The following is a 19,106-nucleotide window of genomic DNA, read 5'->3' on the forward strand; positions in this document are numbered from 1 at the left end:
AGAAAACGGCCTTCAGGATCCCTGCGCCCTTGCCCAGTGCAGCCTCTCCAAGGTCCTTCCATTGGCTGGGCTCCCAGGGTGGTATGATGGGGAGGCATAAGGTTACCCATTCAAGAGCTGACAACCTTTCTAGGGCTATATTTCTTACCTTGGGTCATTGAGTCATCTTGGTTTCTTCAGCTCTGGACAGATTTCACCATAAGCCACCAGCTCAATGAAAGTCTGTAGGCCTGGACAAATGGCTTATTCATCAGAGTGCTTACTGGGCATGCACAAAGCCATGGGTTCAATCCCCAGCACTGAATAAACTAGGCATGGTGGTATGCATTTAATCTCAGCACTTTAGAGGTGGAGGCAGGAGGATCAAAATCTTAAGGTCATCTTCAGCTGCCTAGCAAGTTTGAAGCTAGCCTGGGATACATGAGACCCTGGCACAAAAGAGTCGAGAAAAAGCAAAACAAAAACAATAATGGGAAAAGTATGTGGACACAGGGTCTCTCGTGCTAGTAAGAATCACCTGTTTATGGACAAGTTGTGCAGGGACTGGCCCCCAGTGCGTAGAACTGTGACTTAACATGAAAGGTTTGGAGCAGACAGAAGCCTGTAAAATACAAGGCAGCCTAAGGTTCTTTCAGAAATCCCTCCTGGCTATAGGCATGTCTGTCCTTATGGGCCAGCACAGAAATGGAAGGAAGCCATGGTCAGCTGGATACTTTCTTGCACCCCCATCCCCATTCTCTCTCTTCCTCCCTGCCCCATACTGTCTTTGGAGCATGTCCTTTTCCTCTGTGATTGTAGGTGCTGCAGAAGCAGAGGAAAGAATACATGTGAGCGTCTCAGTTTGGGGACCTCGCATGTGTCCTTGGGATGATTGGTCCTTACCTTTGACAGAGGGACTCCCCTGTCACTTCTCTCCCCTCTCCATGCAAGTCTTCCCCCCCTCACAGATTCCTTCTTTCTCTACCTCTTTCATCTCCGACTGCTTCTGAAACTCTAGAGTTTTGATTCCTTCAGTCTGTCCTAAGACCCTTCCATTATCCGATTGTCCTACCTGTTCACCTAAGTCATCCCATCCTGCTTGTTTCCCTCCAGGATTTCTCTGTCCACTTCTTAGAACATGTTACCTCAATTCACCCCTGCTTTCATGGTCTTCTGTCTGATTCCTCTTTCCACCCCATCCTGCAGTAGCATAGGAGAGGTGGGGAGGCGTCCAGATGGTCCTGCCCCATTTCTCATCCACCTCAACACACCTGGCCTGGGTACAGGGACAATGAACCATCACTTGGCCTTACACTGACTTTTCTGTCGTCTTACTGACAGTCTCCCAGATGCATAACCCGAAGAGTTTCGGCCTCACACTGCATTTTCCTTCTGAAACATAAAAAGGAGAAAAACCACTTTAAATTCTCTCCTGACATATTTTTTTTAAAGAATTCCATTTGTTACAGCTTTGGAAAATACAGTGCTAACCGCTGAGAAGTGTAAGCAAATAGCCACACAGGCCACATACCATTGATAAAACCCGCGGCGGGAGTGGTGAAATCATGTTCTCAATCATGGGGCTGTTTCATGTCATCTCTGTGAGGCTCGGTAAACTGCTCCACCACCTCCAGACACTCCCATTTAGTAGTAACAATGCAAACATAAGTCATCTTGGTGTCATCCAAGATTGCAAAAAACTCAGTTCCTGGGTCTCTGTTTGAATACTCTCTTTCTGCTGCTCACGCCACTAACCTTAAGCAAATAATTGAAAAACCCAAGTGGATGTTGGAAACTTCTGGCACTCAGTTGAAAAGCCAGTACAGTTTGTACTGTACTTTGCGATTATGCTGTACAATATGTACTTACTATGCATGTGAATACATTTGGTGGGAATTTTATCTTGCTTATTCTCCAATTTATTGGGAGTTTTATTTGTTGGCTTGTTTACTTGTGCTCTTTATTTCTAAAGAATATCTGATCATATTCCTTTGGAGGAACCATGGCAAGGGGAGATTTGATTTCATTGAATTCATTCCCAAAGGTGGTCTGAGAGATCTTGACAACCAATACCTTTGACTCCAAGAATTCCTGTTATATTGAATTCTGTTCTTTAAAGCCTTCCAGCAAAGACATACTCAGCCTCCCATATCCTCCCTCAACTAAATGAACATTGTCTCTCTCTCTGAGGCCATTTTCTCCAAGTTCACAGTAATTGTGCTCAGCCAGAAGTCCTCTCCAGGCCGAGCTGTGAGAGTCTACAGGTATCTCAACCAGACGGTGTAGGCAGCCCAACCTAACTGCCTGCAGGGCACAATTTTGGGGTCATCTCATGAACAGGTCAGAGAAGCTTCAAGGTCAAGAAGCTGCCTAGTTGATAGGGGGAATATGGAGGCTTTTAAATATGGGATGAAATCCTAGAGATTAATTGTGTAATTAAGTTTATACAGTGGTTAAGGAAGATAAACACAATCTACAAAAAAAATATTAGTGTGTCTAAGCACAGGATTAAAGGCCGAGTGACAGACACTGTTAGGATATCATCAGGAGAGCTGGGAGACAGAGATTTTTAAGCACTGGCTTGTGTCTGCTGAGACTTCTTATGGTACGTATTTTCCACCCAGACTCAGTCAACCATCTTTCTGTTTCTGTGCCCTCTGGTAAGTCCCATGAGGAAGGTTACATGGCTCCAGCAGAGTGGCCCAGCTCCATCTGAAGGTAGAGGAGACAATAGAGGAGATTCCTGTGTGCTCTCTGAAAGCAGGAAGTGGCCAAGCACCAAGCTCCTACCTTGCAGTGTCTTCTGAGCTTGTTTTCATGAGAACAAGGGGAAAGTAGAGCTTACTTTGGGCAAAGGGCAACATTTACCAGGAATCGCTTTTGCTATTAGATGCAGCATGCTACACTCCTCGGTTAATGAGCTCAACCAGCTCGTGATAAGCTCTGAGCCTTTGTCTGTATGGTGAATTAGCTGTGTCCAGATCTCTGTGATAAATAATCCCAGATACAAGGCAGATCTGATTATATACATTATATACATGTATAAATATATTATAGAGATAGCAGGAAGGATGGTAAGGTGGCTCAGTGGATGGAAACATGAGCACATACACACACACACATACACACACAAGATTTTTTATAGCAGTAAACCTAACCCAAAATTATACATTTCAAATGAATTGTTAGAGGCTTCAAGATTATGGGTGGCTGGGATCCCCACTTTGTAGTCTCTGAAATAGTATTCAGTAGCCCTGAGCTGACTTTGGCAGCAGGAATGGGAAGCAATAGCTTTTTTCCTAAGTTAATTGAATTCACAACATCAATGCCACTGTGAGGACAGCCCATCAGAGTCTGCTGAAAGGCACCCGTCCGAATGCCTCCAATTGATGATCTCTTACATTTAATGTTCTCAGGGGGATACTGCTATCAGAGACTTGAGATGCTTTATTCCATATTTTAGGTTGGATGCCCTGTGGATATTTTTGTAGCAATATTGGTGATTCAGAAAAGAGAAGAGAATATAATGATTCCGCTTATTACATCAGCGAGCGAGCCTCCACCACCTTTTGAGTAGCACAATAAACACACTCTAATTTTATCCTAGCCACAGAGCCCCGCTGCCTGTTACCACAGTGCAGGCTGACAAGGGACACAATCAACACAACCTTTATAAAAAAGCAGCCCTGCTCTGTCAGCAAATGGACTGTCTCCAATTTATTGGGATGGGGCCGCTTAATTCTGACTATGATAACAGGTCACAGTATACTAACATATTGATCCTAGTATGTTCTGTAAAAATGAATGAAGACTCGGAAATGAGAGGCTAGCCGAAGAGCCCTGGTGCTGTAAGCCTTACTGATACGGGACAGAGTTGCCAGGTGTTTGTGCAAATGCTCTACCTTACTCTGGCGTTCGGTAAATCTAGAATCAGCTGTCCTCTGGTACAACTACCACTCAGCCACTCTTTTCGGGAAACATTAAATTCCTCAGACAAGTTTGATAAGCAACGTATTTAAGGAAAACATTAAATTCCTCAGACAAGTTTGATAAGCAACATATTTAAGGAGCCAAGATGTCCTACATTTACACACGGAAGCAGAGAAAGCATTTGAATTTCATAAAGTAGAAGCCACATCCCAATACCTTCTGACTGAGGAGGGGCAGACAGTTTTCACTGTGTGTGTTTGCCAATGTTAGGGGAAGTCTTTCCTCTCTGAATGTTCTATACTTTCCCAGTTATATTCCTCAAACATGGATGTTTGAGTGCTATGTCTGAATTAAGATTGTTGGTTCTCTTTTAGATCCAAAATATCTGTTGTGAATTACACGTTTGTCACACTTTTGATCTTTGCCATTCCACTCTATTGTCCCCTGAAAGACGGGGCTGCCTTGAAATGCCATCTCGGGGCTAATTGCAAGAGATCTCTCCCTTGTGTTAGAGTCCAAAGTGAATGGCTGCTTGAAGGAATCCTTTTTAAAGAGTGGAGTCATTGCAGGCTGGTAGCCAAAGGTGGTCATTTTACAGCGAAAGTATTTTTCTTAAGACTCCATGTTGAGAAAAGGAAAAAAGCCAAGCCAATCTCGTCCTTCAGTGGAACCGTCTCTGTTTCTAAAAGCCTTGAACTTCTTAAGCCTGACAATCAAAAAGTGGTATTTATCTGGGAGGAGAGCGAGAGAAGATCCGAAAGAATGAAGAGCTCAGAAAGGCCAAGGTTGCTGGAAGGCTGCCAAGTCCTTAGTGCTAAGCAAGAAGCAGCCCCCCCACCCCTCCGGCCCCAGCTTACGTTTGTGCGGCAGGAGGAAAGTGAGGCTCTGCGTACTGAGGCATCCTGATGAGGATAGGAGAGAGTTATGGAATAGAATATTTGTTTAGCTGTGTAAAGATGTGTTGCATTTGTTTGTGTTGCGGAAGAATTGTCTAGCTATGTAAAGACGTGTTGCATTTTTTTATGCTGCATTTATTTAACTATGTAAAGATTATTACTGTTTAACCTTTCCTGCCTAAGGCGTGTGATTGGTCTAATAAAAAGCTGATGGCCAATAGCTAGGCCGAGGAGAGATAGGTGGGGCTGGTCGGGTGAGAGAAAAGGAGAACCAGCCAGTCAGCCAGGGGCCAGATAGACGGACATGGATGAAAGAGGAAGGCAGGATGGACAATATGTAGATGAGGTAAACAAGCCTCAGGGCTGCACATAGATTAATAGAAATGGGTTAATTTAAGTTAAAGAAAAAAAAAACCTAGTTAGAAGCAAGCCTAAGCTAGGTCAAATATTCATATTAATAATAAATCCCCATGTCATGTTTTGGGCTAGTCCAAGAAAGCCTGGTATGAGAGAGTTAGTGCCACCTTGCAAGCTCCTCCCTGGGCCTTGCTTTCAGCTTCTCCAGAGCCCACCATTAGCTGCCAGTGCCACAGTAGCTCTTCCCATGTCCCATGTCAGTGTCCCATGTCTGTAGCTGTGGCTAAGAGATGTTACCACTTGGCTGGACAAGGTCCAGAAAGCCAATTGTTCCAGTACCAATTAGTCCACTCTCTGCTGATATACTAAGCTCTCATGAGCTCCATCTGCCTTAAACCTCAACTCCCTGCATCCCTAGGGATGTAGCTCATTGTAGAGGGCTTGCCTGGCATACAAGAAACCCTAGGTTCCATCCTCAGCACTCCATAAAATCTGGTATAGTGGCACATATGTATAATTCAACACTTAGGAGGCAAGGGCAGGAGGATCCCAAGTTCATCCTTGGTTACATACTGACTTTGAAGTCAGCCTGGGCTACATGAGACGCTATTTCCAAACACATGACAAAACCCCAAACAAACGTTTTATGGACGAGGGGCAACATGGTCACTTTATGAGAACAACTATCTCAGGCTCCTCTCTAAGCCGCAATATGTCAGTCAGGGAGGAGGCCTACTTTCATCTGGCTATCTTTCTTTTAAGAACCTTGTCATCGTGAGGGACCTGGGTGTTGTCGCTGAGAACTGGGTTGTTGAACATCTTTGAAGGGTCCCTGGGGATGGTCACATCTATGCTGTAGTGTACTTGCTTTCTGGACTTTGAGCTTTGTTGTCTGCTTCTCTCTTGCTCATTGTTCTTGTCTAGAGTGTGGATGTCTCCATCTTTGTAAGAACCAGTGCTAGGTTCTTCTACCAACGTGCTCCCTGGGTAACTCCGGGTTTCTCTTTGACCTGGGTATCACCCAGCTCTCAGGAAAGGAGATGGGGAAACATTGTCATTATGAAGGTGTTTCTATCCAGTCTAGTGAGCCCTAAAAACATTCTGAAAATTTCTGACTCCCTGGAATTTAGAGATTTTTTTTTAAAGTCTGGATTTGAGAGATATTCAGTCAACTCTGATACTTACGCTATCCAGTCAGCAGCTCTGGGGAGCATAGGGCAAGCCTGGAGATGGACCATCTAAAGGTGACTGCTGATTTCTCTTTCCAGACTCTTCTGCAATCCTGTTTGATTTGGAGATCTGTCACGGAGTGGCAGTGAAGTGGCCCCGTGGATGTTTTTAGATTACCGAGAACGCTAACCTAGGAAATGAAATGCCATCTGTTCCCTCCCAGGAATCTACACCCTATTTCACATGTTCGTTTGTAGAGATAAAGCTTAGCATCTCTTTCCGTTACTTCTTGATTCTGTTTCCTACCGTTGGCTTCACTTTCCTTCTGTGCCTCTTACTCCTGCTACTGAGAGGCACACACTCAGGCTCCAGTAACTGGAAGAGGAAGGAAAAGTCCTCTCTGAGTCAGGCAGTCATCAGATGTCTGCAAGGACTCGGGAACAGCATCTCTGAAATGCAATCAGGTTTCAAAGGCAGAGGGTATCCATCCGATGGTGATCCCAAAGATGGAGAAGCGATTGAGGCCCACATTGTCAACTGAGTTATCTACTATGCTAATTATTTATGCTTCCTCTGTTTAATTATAGTTTGAAAATGAGATCATCACTAAGCTGGATCATGAAGTGGAAGGAGGCAGAGGAGACGAGCAATACAAAGTGTTATTTGATAAAATGTAAGTGTTGATTCGCAGTGGGATTTATGTCAGGAGAGAGACAGAGAGACTTGTAATTAGACTACAATGAACTTTGTCGCCCAGAAATAATTAAAATGTGTTAATAATGGGAAATATTTTAAACCGCACCTCAAGTTTCTTTCTTGGGGTGTGATTAACAAGGTGTGTGTAATTATTTTTCAGCCTCCTGGAGCACTGCAGGAAGCATAAATACCTCGCCAAGACAGGAGAAACTTTCGTGAAGCTCGTGGTGCGGCTGATGGAGAGGCTCCTGGACTACAGGACCATCATGCATGACGAAAACAAAGAAAACCGCATGAGCTGCACAGTCAACGTGCTGGTGAGCAAGAAGTTAATTAAACCTTCCATCTTCACAGAATGCAAATGGAGCCAGGGTAGTTGGGAGCCCAGAGGACAGCTGGCCATAGGACACTTCACAGCACAGCACAGCTCCCTCCCCACCGGGGTCCTCTTTGGTGCAGGGATGGAAGGACAGAGAATTGTTGGCCTATCTGCTCTCAGCCTCCCTTCTGAATGTTTTCACAGTGAACCCGCTGTGGCTGAGGCTGGCAAGCCATCTCGTTTCATAACCAAAGTAGCACCTCGTGAATTCCAGATTTGAAGACTCTACTTTTATTAGATCAGAGTCATGCACTATACTGAGCTTCTTGAATGGTAGCATCCAAAAGGTATATTTATCCTTAGTCCTGTGACTATGGCCCTTTTTGGAAAAAGGAGTCTCTGCTGGTGAGAGCTGGGGGATAGCTCAGTAGGGAAAGTACTTGTCTTACTAACCTGAAGACCCGAGTTCAATCCTCCAGACTCACGTAAAATCAACCCAAGCATGGCAGCGTTTGATCTCAGCACTGGTGAAGTGAGTTGGGCAGTTGTATTTCTGGGTCTCACTGGGCAGCCAGCGTATCCTGGTTGGTGTGCTCCGGGCCAATGAGAGAGACTATCTCAAAGAAAAAGAACAAAACAAAACCAAAAAACAAGGTGGACAGCAGCTGAGGAATGACTGACAGCTGAGCTTATTATTCTCACGTGGGTTCACACATCTATACTGAAGCTGGAGATACGATTAGCCTGGGTAGATAAGGGTTAAATCCATTCCCAGGAGTTCTCAAACACAGGAAAAGAAGAAGCTGGGCATGGTGGTGCACTTGGGAAGTGGAGGCATAAGGATCATGAGAGTTCAAGGCCAGCCTCAGCTGTATAGCATATTTGAGACCAGTATAGGCCCCAGAAGACCTTGTTTCTGGGTGCCCCTCCTCCCAGGAAAGGAAAGCAAACACATACAAAAGAGAAGTCGCGTGAACAGGGAGCAGTAATTAGAGGGGTGAAGACAGTCCTCAGATCTTCCAGAATCTCTAGACTCTGAAAAAGTCAAGGAATAAGTCTCCCCGAGATCCTTCACAGGAATGGCTGGTCCCTGATACCTTGGCTTCAGAACTCCATGATGGTGAAAATGGTTTCTCTGTTCTTTGAAACCATCCAGTTTATTGTCATTTGTCCGAGCACCACGGGACCCCAGTGCAGGGCAGCACAGATGGAGGGTGGCTGGGTGAATTTGGTCAACACTGATCTTGACATCAGTTCCTGCTATCCCTCAATTCAGTTACATCTGTGGACACCCTTCCTGGCGCACTTCCTTCTTAAGTTGTATCTGGGACGAATAGGAGACCCAGTGCACTTTAAGAGAACTTGGAGGCACACAAGCTCAAATCTAAGGAGTGACTGGCCACCTCATGCCTCTCTGTGTGGATGCACCTCCCAGACTGGCTTCAGAGCTCTCCACCTCTGTGTGTGCTGCTACCCTCCTAAGGGACCATAGTGGCCAACTCTTGGCCGTGTAGGGCTCTCCTCTGCTTCTCTTCTCAGCTGTCTCTAAGCAGAAATGCAAGACAAGACTCTTCCTACCATGGCCAACTTTCTTTACAGTTCTCGCCAGCCATTGGCCTTATGAGGTCAGGCCATGATCCAGTCACTGGGCAGCATACAAGCACTCAGCCTTCACTTTCATATCTGCCATTTATGTGACTTGCAAGGGCTCTGGGGGGTCACTAGAATGAACTTTCATGCCAGGAGGAATGTGGTACAGCATTCATTCTTCCAAAGGGGTTAGAGCAAGGGCCCCGTGAGTGACGGCACTTGCTGTGCAAGCCTGAGACCCTGAGTGTGCATTCCAGTACCAACAAAACATCAGACAGTGTGGCATATGTGCTTCTCACTGCAGTGCTGTGAGGGGCAGAGACAGGAGGATCTCTGGGGCTTGCTGATCGCCAACCCACATATCTCCAGAGTCAGTGAGAGGCCCTGTCTCAATGGGACAGGGTAGAGATCAACAAACCTGACATTGTCCCAAGGCTTCTGAACACACAACACACACATAGACACACACACACGTACCACCACCACCACCACATACATAAAGAAAAATCAGATGGGGCTGGAGAGATACTTGGTGGCTAAGAGTGAGCATTGCTCTTGCAGAGGACCTGCGCTCAGTTCTCAGCACCCATGTTAGACGTCTCAGAACATTTTGTCACTCCAGCACTAGGGGATCCGATGTCCTCTTCGGGCCTCTGCAGACACTCATGCATGGACAGAGACACACATACGTTCATATAAATAAATAGTAGGGTAAATCTTAAGAAAGAAAGGAAAAGAAGCCCTTGAGGTATTTAAATAAAGAGATCAGCAGAAGGGTCATTTTGCTCTCTGCTTCCCTTAGCATCAATGTAGTCTCTGTCTTACGATGAGGAATATCTCCCGAAAGCTCCTGTATCGTTGCATCCCCTGAATGCTATCTAGGCAGGCTGTTAAGATGGATGACAAACTGTTCTAGTAATGAGTTTTCCCTTCCATAAACATGGGGACCTATGATGTCTGTCAGTTGTGGGAAGAGCTTGGGACTCATCGCTCTCTTTGCAGCAAGGAAAAAAGGGACAAACAGAAAGACTAGCAGTTCTCTTAGGCATCCATCTCCTTAGACAAGCAAGTGTTCCTGCATCCAGAGAGGCAGGGAGATCTACAGTCACAGCTGCCGGAGCTGATATCCAGGAGTGCAGGAACTGTGGCTGGACATCCCAGTCCTTTCCACCAAAAATAGCCATACCCAAAACAAAGAGCACAGTTTAAGGGACAGAGAAGCCATCGGAGCCAGACTTGGATACAGTGGAGGCTTTATAGCTCTTGGCCCAACATTTCAAACAACTGTGGGAATTGAGGAGAACTGGGGAGCTGAGATTCAGTCAGTAAAGAGCTTGAGAAGCTGAGCCAGAGCCCCAGAACTCACACTAAAAAAGCTGGATGTAGTGGCACGTGCTTGTAATCCCAGCCCCAAAAAGACAGAGCTCAAGAGCCAGGCCAGTAAGAGAACCTGCCTTGAAGGGGGGAGGGCAAAATGTTCAGCAGGTGCCTGCTGCCACATCTGGCAACTCATGTTCAGGACCCATGTAATGGAAAGAGAAAACACCTCCTTCAAGTTATCCTATCCCCTCCATGTGTGTCATAGTGTGTGTGTGTGATGTTGCACACATACACGCATGCATGTCTTCACACACACACACACACACACACACACACACACAAATGCATAATAAATAAATGATAATTTAAAAAGATGGCTGATGTCTACAGAACAACACCTGAGGTTGCTCTCTCGCCTCTATGTACGCATGCACAGGTGAGCACATACATAGGAACTCATGCATACATGCACATACAAAAAGATTTAAACAACTTGAGGACTCTCATGAGAAAGGCGGCCATATGCAAGAGCCGATGGATGAGGTATGCAGGACACCCACGGATCAGGAAGAAATTCTGGAAACTGAAGCTCCTTCACACAAGGAATTACCCCTTGGATAGTTTAGCAATGACTGGGGCTTGACCAGAGAAGAATTTTGTGGGCTTAAAAGTCTAAGTAGATGCTACACCCTTCTAGAAAAGTCACTGACTTGCCCTCTTCCAGCAGCTGTCTGTTGCCAACAGCTCAGCAAGGGCAGAGAATTCATGCCCACCTCCTCTGTCCATGCTGGGATTGGGTCTGGGTAGAGTGTGCGCAGGCCACATGCATGCTGTCACAACTGCTGTGAGTTCATTTGTGTTTATTTCCCAAAAACATTGGGGTGTTTTGTAGTCTGCTACCACCTCTGATGGGTGCCTACAAACCAACCACATGTCCAGGAGTAGCTGAGCAATACAAATGGGACCAGGTGGGTTTAAAACAATTTTAGACCCAAAGTTGTGAGGGTAGAGAGAGAATGGATCTGGGAGGAGTGAATATAATAAAAAAAATATATATATATTGTATGTAATTCTCAAAGTACAAAAGAAAGGAAGTACAGTTAAAAGTTTTCAAAAGAAACCTAAATAGCTTAATAGGTCTGTGCATGGCTCCTACATGTGTGATGTCTGCTCCTGAAATCCGTCCACGTGGCTCTTTATGTTCATGTAGACTGCCTGTTAAGATGGCCATCTTTGCCTGTAGGCACAGAAAAGCAACTGGTTTCAGCATCTTTGTGCGTTCTTACCTCTGCCCTAAGAGATGAGCCTTCCCGGTGCCAGTGACAATGACATGAAGTACAGACTGGCCTTTTCCTGTGGGAAAAATGTGGAGACCTTTTCAAAATCACTCCCTGCCCTGGATATGATTGTCGCAGGCACACTGTGATCCATAAGTGGGTCTGTGAGACCGCCTAGCATCTAGAAGGAGGTAGTATTAATAGATTCGTTAGGCTTCCAGCTTTGATGACTAAGACCTCAGTGTGTTCTAAAGCAAGATCTCCGCTCAGGGCGATATGGAACCTGCTAGAGAGGTGGCACCATGCTGAGCTTGGCTTCTTATCACCAGCGGCCACAGTTGGAAAACAGGCTTTTGGAATGACACCTGCAGCCGTGTTTCTGATGTTTCTGACGTTGACGTGTGTTCCTCCTTTATTTGGAGGCTCCTCGGTGCCCACCTACTGTTGCTGTAGTCAGCTCTGGCTCGTGCTGAGAGCCTCCCGGAACTCCCGAGGCGATCTCACATTATTAACTTCTTCACCTGGAAGCAGCATGTGTGTGTCACTGCCTGAAAAGTGAAACAGTGGTCCTTCACCCTCCCCAGGGATGATGGGATGGATCCTGCCCTGTCTGAGCACATCCATGTGGAATGTAAATGTGTGAGGGGGAGGCACAGCAAACTGGACTATTACAGATGAAAACCCTGTCTCTAGGTGCTGAAGAGATGGCTGAGCAGCTGAGAGCACATTGCACCATTGTACAAACTCATAGAAATGCACACACAGATTAAAAGTAAAAAATTTAAAAAATTCATATCTCTAAATATTCATTGCCAAGCTCATATGTAGAAATATATAACTAAATGTAATATTACATATTATATTGCTATACATTTATTATATATTCAACTCGAGGGGTTTTGAAGTCAAAAAAAAAAAAAAACAGACTTCAGCAAGGGCAGAAGATAAAAGGCAGCCTGTGTCTCTGAGAGGCGAGTGAAGGTCACAGGATAAGGATAAGATCATTGTCGAACTCTAAGGACGAATCTATGAGTGACCAAAATAGGAGGGAATTGAAAGCAGGGGCACAAAGGAGGCTGCTGTGACATCATAACTTTTGAATGCTTGTGAGTGAGAGGTGGGAAGGCAGCGCTTTGCTTGCTCCGAATCTTCTGCTAGGTCTTTGACTGATAGCTGAAAATATCCTCGTTACTGCGTACGTCATAGGAACTGACGCTTATTCCAGTGTCAGGTGCAGCACCAGGTAAAGCCAGTTCTTCAGGACATGACCCTGTCTCCTGCTGTCTAGATATTCCCATCCTCTCTTTCCAGAGAGAGTGTGCCTTGGAAACAGTGTCCTTTTTGACCTGTGCAATTAAATCATATTATTGAGTCACTATGTGCCTTTATAATGCTGATGTTTGTCAGCTCCCTCGGGCACTTGGTTGTAGAGTGTAAGTATCATTCTGAGATGCTAAATTTCATGCTGAGGTTCTCTAGGCCCATCCCTTGCTGAGGAGTTATTGCTAGATGATAGCTGTTGGGAAGGGAGAGTCGTTCTGTTCTGTTTTGTTTTCTTTTGTTTTTGAGGCAGGGTTTCTCTGTGTAGCCCTGACTGTCTTGGAACTTACTCTGTAGATCCTGCTGCTCTCCACCTGCCTCTGTTTCCTGGGTGCTGGAATTAAAGGTGTGCACCACCACTTCCCAGCTGGGAGAATCATTCTTAGAAATAACAAGAAAGGGAATGAATATGTGGCCACTAGTCTCGTTCGCATGCTCCAGTAGATGGCTCCTCACCCATGCATAGGTGACAGCATTAATTAGATTTAATGGGTTACCCAAAAAGATTAAAAAAAAAAAAAGCCATGAAGTTAAAAGGGAAGCATTTGGAAAGAGTTCATTGGAAAATAGACATTGGATATGATTGTGTTTGATTGTATGCATGTATGAAATTCCCAAGAAGAATGAAAAAACTAACACAGAAAAGAAATGGCTATCACACTTCCATCCCACAGGCCCTGTGAGTTGACTCTTGTACCTTTGTAGTGCCCTGTGCATGACTTCATGTGTATAAAATAGTTCACATGAAGAAGAAAAGTTACTTGGAGAGGGGGCAGGTAAGACAAGGATTCACTGTGTGGCCCAGACTATTCTGAGATTCTCTTTACTGCCTGCACTGGCCCAAACTCTTAATCCTTCAACCTCAGTCTCCGAGGTGCTGCCATTACACATGCACACTGCCGTACTCACCGGAGGTGTGACTTTGGTACAGACATCGAATTAGATGATTTTTTTTCAGTCATGTGTAGAAATAGCCCTCTTACTGGAATTCACAAACCAACTTTTCTCTCCCACGGTTGTGTATGATTGCCTTCCTTCCTTCCTTTTTGTTAAGTGACTACTCATTTATCTCACTATGGTTTTGGGAGGTCTGTCTCTCTAAAACAATGGATTTTCTCTAGGATTTTCAACATTCTGGGTCGATGGGGGAAAGGGTTCTGCTTCAACATTGCTCAGGGTCGTGACAGTAGACCCTTGTAGAATGGTCAGAATGTGGCAGTGTTATGTAACTAACCTGTCTTTACCTTTAAATATATGTGGCTAGAGGTTTGGAACATGTGAGGACGAGAATGTCCCCATGCTTCTATGTCTCTCACAAAGGCTGACCCTAGCATGCTGATGTCATTGACGGTGCCTTTCCCTACTCCCAGTTTTGGATTGTTTATTTAAATGAGACTACATTGATTAAGAGGTCGCGTTTTCAGCCAGAACCTTGTTTATATTGAAGACGGGTGACTTTCAAATGACATATGAATTTAGTCCTCCAGTGTCTAAAGTGTTTGAGATGTGGTCATTACAAAAGGAAAAGTCGGGAGTATTGTGAGGTGCTCAGCGCTCCAGTGAATTGAGAGCTCTACTCTGCCTGGGTTTGGTCCCCTGGATGTGCCAATCATAACTGGACCGTTGTTTCACAATATGGGACCATTTTGATGAGTTGTTGTTGTTTTAATTTTTGCTTTGTTGTTCTCTGTATTGTGTTGCATAATGGAGTTTCTGAAAACAATGCCATGGCTTATTTTTCAGAATTTCTACAAAGAAATTGAAAGAGAAGAGATGTATATAAGGTATGTGTGAGTCACTCTGGTGGCACCCTCTGTATTATTATTACCGTGAGATGTATGGGAGGTAGGCATTGCCATATTGGCTGGCACCCTCTCTGTGTGCCACGCTAGCACCCTGTGTGTGCTGTAATCACGGTGATATGCATATAAGGGAAGTGTGTGCTGTGCTGGCTGGCACCCTTTGTGTGCATTGCAGTCACTATGAGATGTGTGTAAGGAACATGTGTGCCCTGCTGGCCAGCACCCTATATGTGTGTGCTGTAATCACTATGAGATTTATATAAGGTACGTGTGTGCCCTGCTGGCCAGCACCCTATATGTGTGTGCTGTAATCACTATGAGATTTATATAAGGTACGTGTGTGCCCTGCTGGCCAGCACCCTATATGTGTGTGCTGTAATCACTATGAGATTTATATAAGGTACGTGTGTGCCCTGCTGGCCAGCACCCTATGTGTGTGCTGTAATCACTGTGGGATGTATATAAGGTACATGTGTGCCACGCTGGCCAGCACCTTGTGTGTGCTGCAGGCCATACCCTTTCTGTGCATGTTCTCCTCACTGTGTGTCAAATCGTCTACAAGAATGGTTTGTATCTTGAAGAGCAATTTGTAGAAAATCATGGTGACTTTGAGATGAAATCTGGTGGCGCCTCAGCTGTGCTCTCAGCCCTCATATAGCATGTCTGTGCCTATGTAAAGTTTGGGTTAAGAGGGGCAACGTTTAGCCAGCTAGGAAGCCATGGTTATTTAAAAAGGTTTTTGTGCCTATTGATCAACAAACACAGCCCTTTTAGGAAAAAAAAATTTAAAAGATATATTACAAATTCTTAAGTTTTCTAGTAAGCCACATGATCAAATGTAAATAAATTTCCCAAAAGTAGACAATATAATTTTGCATTTTACTCTTATTTTAACTAGTACCCCTACTCCTACATGTCTATGTCTTTATCGCACCAAAAAGAGAAATGTTTTGTGTGACCGAACCTGATTCATTATTGAATTATTATTGAGGAGGTAGCCCACTGGTAGAGCTTGGGGAAGACCTAGGTTTGACTTCCAGTGTCTGTGGGCGATCAAAACACTTTCTTAGAGTGATTCACTGTATTCTGTGACCACTAGTCAGCAAGGCGACAGACCGCATTAGAGAATCAGGTTAGCCTACACCTGCGTGACAGAAAGCTTGACTGTGTGCTGGCTGTGCAGAGTGTGCTTGTGTGGTTTACTAGTTCTCAGCTTTTTTTCCCCCTTTTAAAACATGCCATGCTTATATAGTGAACTTAGGAAAACAACCAGCCTCTTTGATCCAAAATGTGTCTGGCTTTATAGTGAGGAGCTTCCTTTTTTCCGACAGCACAGACGACGTTTTTTGATCGCGTTTGCTGTCATCACAGCTTTTTTTTTTTTTAATCTTGTAGATGTGGATCTTTATGGATTGTGTGTGCGCGCGTGCGCATGTTGACTCAAGAGAAATGCACAGTCTAGATTGTCTAATCTTATTTCAAATGTTTGAGGAATAAAACTGGGAAAGATGAAAGAAATAAGGAACCTCGAAATAAAATTCTTGCCTTTATATAGTATCTCCATTTTTTTCCTACAAAGATGACTTACAATTATGTATATGTACATGCCAACATATACTTTTATTTATAAATGTATGGTATATATGTGTGTGTGTGTATTATTATTATTATTACTATATTTATTCCTCTCAGTTCTTTTAGTGATTTCTGCACCAGTAGTTTTCAAGGCCTTGTGAGTTATGGACACAGTAAAAGGAAAGGATAGCCGTGAGTTACTGTTGAATGTCGAATTTAGCACCCACCGTCCCCAACACAAATTTCCCTGTGACGCTTTAAGAATGTGGCCTTATTTCATCACCAGGTACTTATACAAGCTCTGTGACCTGCACAAGGAGTCTGACAACTACACAGAAGCAGCTTACACCTTGCTTCTCCACGCAAAGCTTCTCAAGGTAATCAAAATCACAGCACACGTCTACACAGCTTTTCTTTTAAATTCTGAGTTGATTCCACGTTTTCCCTTTCCATGGCAGATTTTAGTAGAGCACTGGCATGAGATTTTATGGGTATTGGCTACAGCCAGTGATATAAGCAAAAACTATTCAAGAGGTGCTCTGATTACAGATTCGGCCCAGCCGAATGCCGATTTAACAAGGTGTCGAGTTTTGCAAACCGTCAGTGGACTGTGAAGCAACAGTGAGCTAGATATTTGTGCAGTTCCTCACTTGTGCCAACAGGACTGAGTAAGGATGGAGGACAACGTCAATAAGAAGGAATGACCCCTGTAGAGCAGCTGGGAGGAAGGATAAGTCATCCTCCTCCTCACATTGGCAGAGGGAGGAATCATATCCAGACATTTCCGCAGAGCAGGCCACGCTGAGAGTCTCTGTGTTGGCTGTCTGCGTCTCCAAAGAGTGTCGCTAATGATCAGCAGCGTGAGAGCTTCAACTCTGGGTGATTCCTTTGTTACTCAGCTCACTCTGAGACATTGGCCTTTTACTTGTGCTGATGTATCTGTGTTCTATCCCATGGCCAGTTCCAGAATAGTTAATAATACCGAGTAGATCCTTATAAAATAACTAGGCTGGGTTGGTGGAAAGATGGGTGGGTAAATTAGTAAGTAGATGGATGGATTTGGGGAGGAACGTGGAGAAAGATAAAGGAAGAATGGAGGGATGGATGGACAGATGAAAGGATGGATGGATGGAAGCTATGAGGATGTATGGATGCTGGAGAATGGATGGGAGAAGGATGGATGCATGTGTAGTAGATGGGGTAGACAGATGGCTAGATGGAGAAACTGCCATGCAACTCCAAGTTTGATATTTGAGAGTCTCAGCAAGTCTTTTGATTACAATTCTCATGACATCCTTATAAAAAGATCAGAAAATTCTGCACTAGATACACAAGAACCATAAGAGTGCTTAATTTAGTAATCTTGTTTCCAGAACTGGGCTACCCCCCACCAACCAAACACCAGAAGTAGAGTGAGAGATAAACCCACAAGAGAAAATTTCATTTAAATGTGCATTAGGAGATGCCTGTTGGGTCGTGGGAGTCAAGGCAGATAGTTTTATAAACCTCAGACAGACTCCTTCAGCCTCTGTCTCATCCTGAATTCTGAATCATCCTGAAAGCACGCATGCGCACGCAAACACACACACACACACACACACACACACACACACACACACACGAATCTACAGCATTTTCCTTTGCCTGAAATGAGCAGAGTCCTGCTGGCAGGCAGAAGGCAAAGAGCTGACTTACTCTGGCTCCTCCTCCGTAATCCTAGAGGCTGGGTGCCTAAGGACCCTTCCTGTCTGTGGTCATCCAAAACTTTCCCAAGAAATACCATTTTTGAAGACAGAGCTTTCAGGGAGTGCCCTCGGAAGCAGCCATTGCTTTTGTTAAGTCCAGTGTCTGTATTTATTAAAAATCCAAATGTCAGTAACAGGGTATTTTTGCAAACTGTGAAGATCTTGTTGTTCACACCAGGGAAATTAAAATGGCTTGACAGCCTGCTCACACTCTTAGAACACAAACTTTGCAAGTCTGAATGAATGTAAAACGTATATCTGTATAAGCATACCATTTGCTTAATCTTTGGCTATATTGAGTACAGATGGGTTTGTCACAGACTGTGTGATAGCTTGTTCCACTGCCTAGATCAATGGGCTCAATTGCATTATCTCTTCCACTGGGCTCCAAATTTGTCAATTAAGTGGTAAATGCAACATGATCTGCCTCCATATTTTTAAGCTATTACATTTTGAGATTTTTTTTCCCAAATATGTTTGCTATTGGTATCAGTGTGAATTCATGCCAGTTAATCAACTTTACTAAACAACATGGTCTGTATTGCTGTGTCTCTTAACTAAAAGAGTCTTAAATGCAAGTCCTCTTTTTTGCTGTATTTTTGATCAAAAATAAGGATGCTTAAAAACATGAGTGTTTAGCTTAGCAATGAATTTATTTATTTCCAGACTTAGGTAGGAAGCACAGGGGACTTCCCCATCTCTATTCAGTATGTTACTTTTATGATCTGAAATCATAAAATAAGCCTGAACCTTCTGGTTCTTGCTAGATACACATCAGAATCTCCTGAGTCTTACATTTACATCCAAAAGTCTACTTCTAAGACTGTCAACTGTGATGTGACTCAGTTTATGGGGTTTCTCATTTCTGCCTGCAGATGAGATCTGCAGGTCTGCCATGAATGTGAGCATCTTGTGGACCATACAAAAGTCTTTCTGCTCTACCCAGCAATCCTAGGGATCAAGTGCCCTTCAGGCTTACAGAGTTCAGCTCAGGGTAACCCAGGGCTGTGGAAAGGACATGTGCCAGAGAGCAAGCATCCACTGTCATGTCACTGGAGCCTCACTCCCCGTGCCAGTTCATATGGTCCTTTGTCCTCTGTCACAGCATCACCCAAGTCCCCACTCCTTGC

At 44.4% G+C, this 19,106-nt stretch overlaps 1 protein-coding gene across 2 annotated transcripts in view; it reads left to right on the forward strand.

Annotated features, from left to right (window-relative positions):
• The window catches only part of Dock1 (dedicator of cytokinesis 1), a 504,121-nt gene that overhangs the window by 429,663 nt on the left and 55,352 nt on the right, over nucleotides 1-19,106 (forward strand). For both annotated transcript variants that reach the window (XM_038330219.1, XM_038330227.1), the window contains exons 34-37: nucleotides 6,920-7,005; nucleotides 7,189-7,345; nucleotides 14,598-14,638; nucleotides 16,518-16,608. In XM_038330219.1, coding sequence (XP_038186147.1) covers nucleotides 6,920-7,005; nucleotides 7,189-7,345; nucleotides 14,598-14,638; nucleotides 16,518-16,608 — 375 coding nt within the window. The remainder of the gene's footprint in view (nucleotides 1-6,919; nucleotides 7,006-7,188; nucleotides 7,346-14,597; nucleotides 14,639-16,517; nucleotides 16,609-19,106) is intronic.

Source organism: Arvicola amphibius, chromosome 1, assembly GCF_903992535.2.
Source record: "Arvicola amphibius chromosome 1, mArvAmp1.2, whole genome shotgun sequence".
Classification (NCBI taxonomy): Eukaryota; Metazoa; Chordata; class Mammalia; order Rodentia; family Cricetidae; genus Arvicola; species Arvicola amphibius.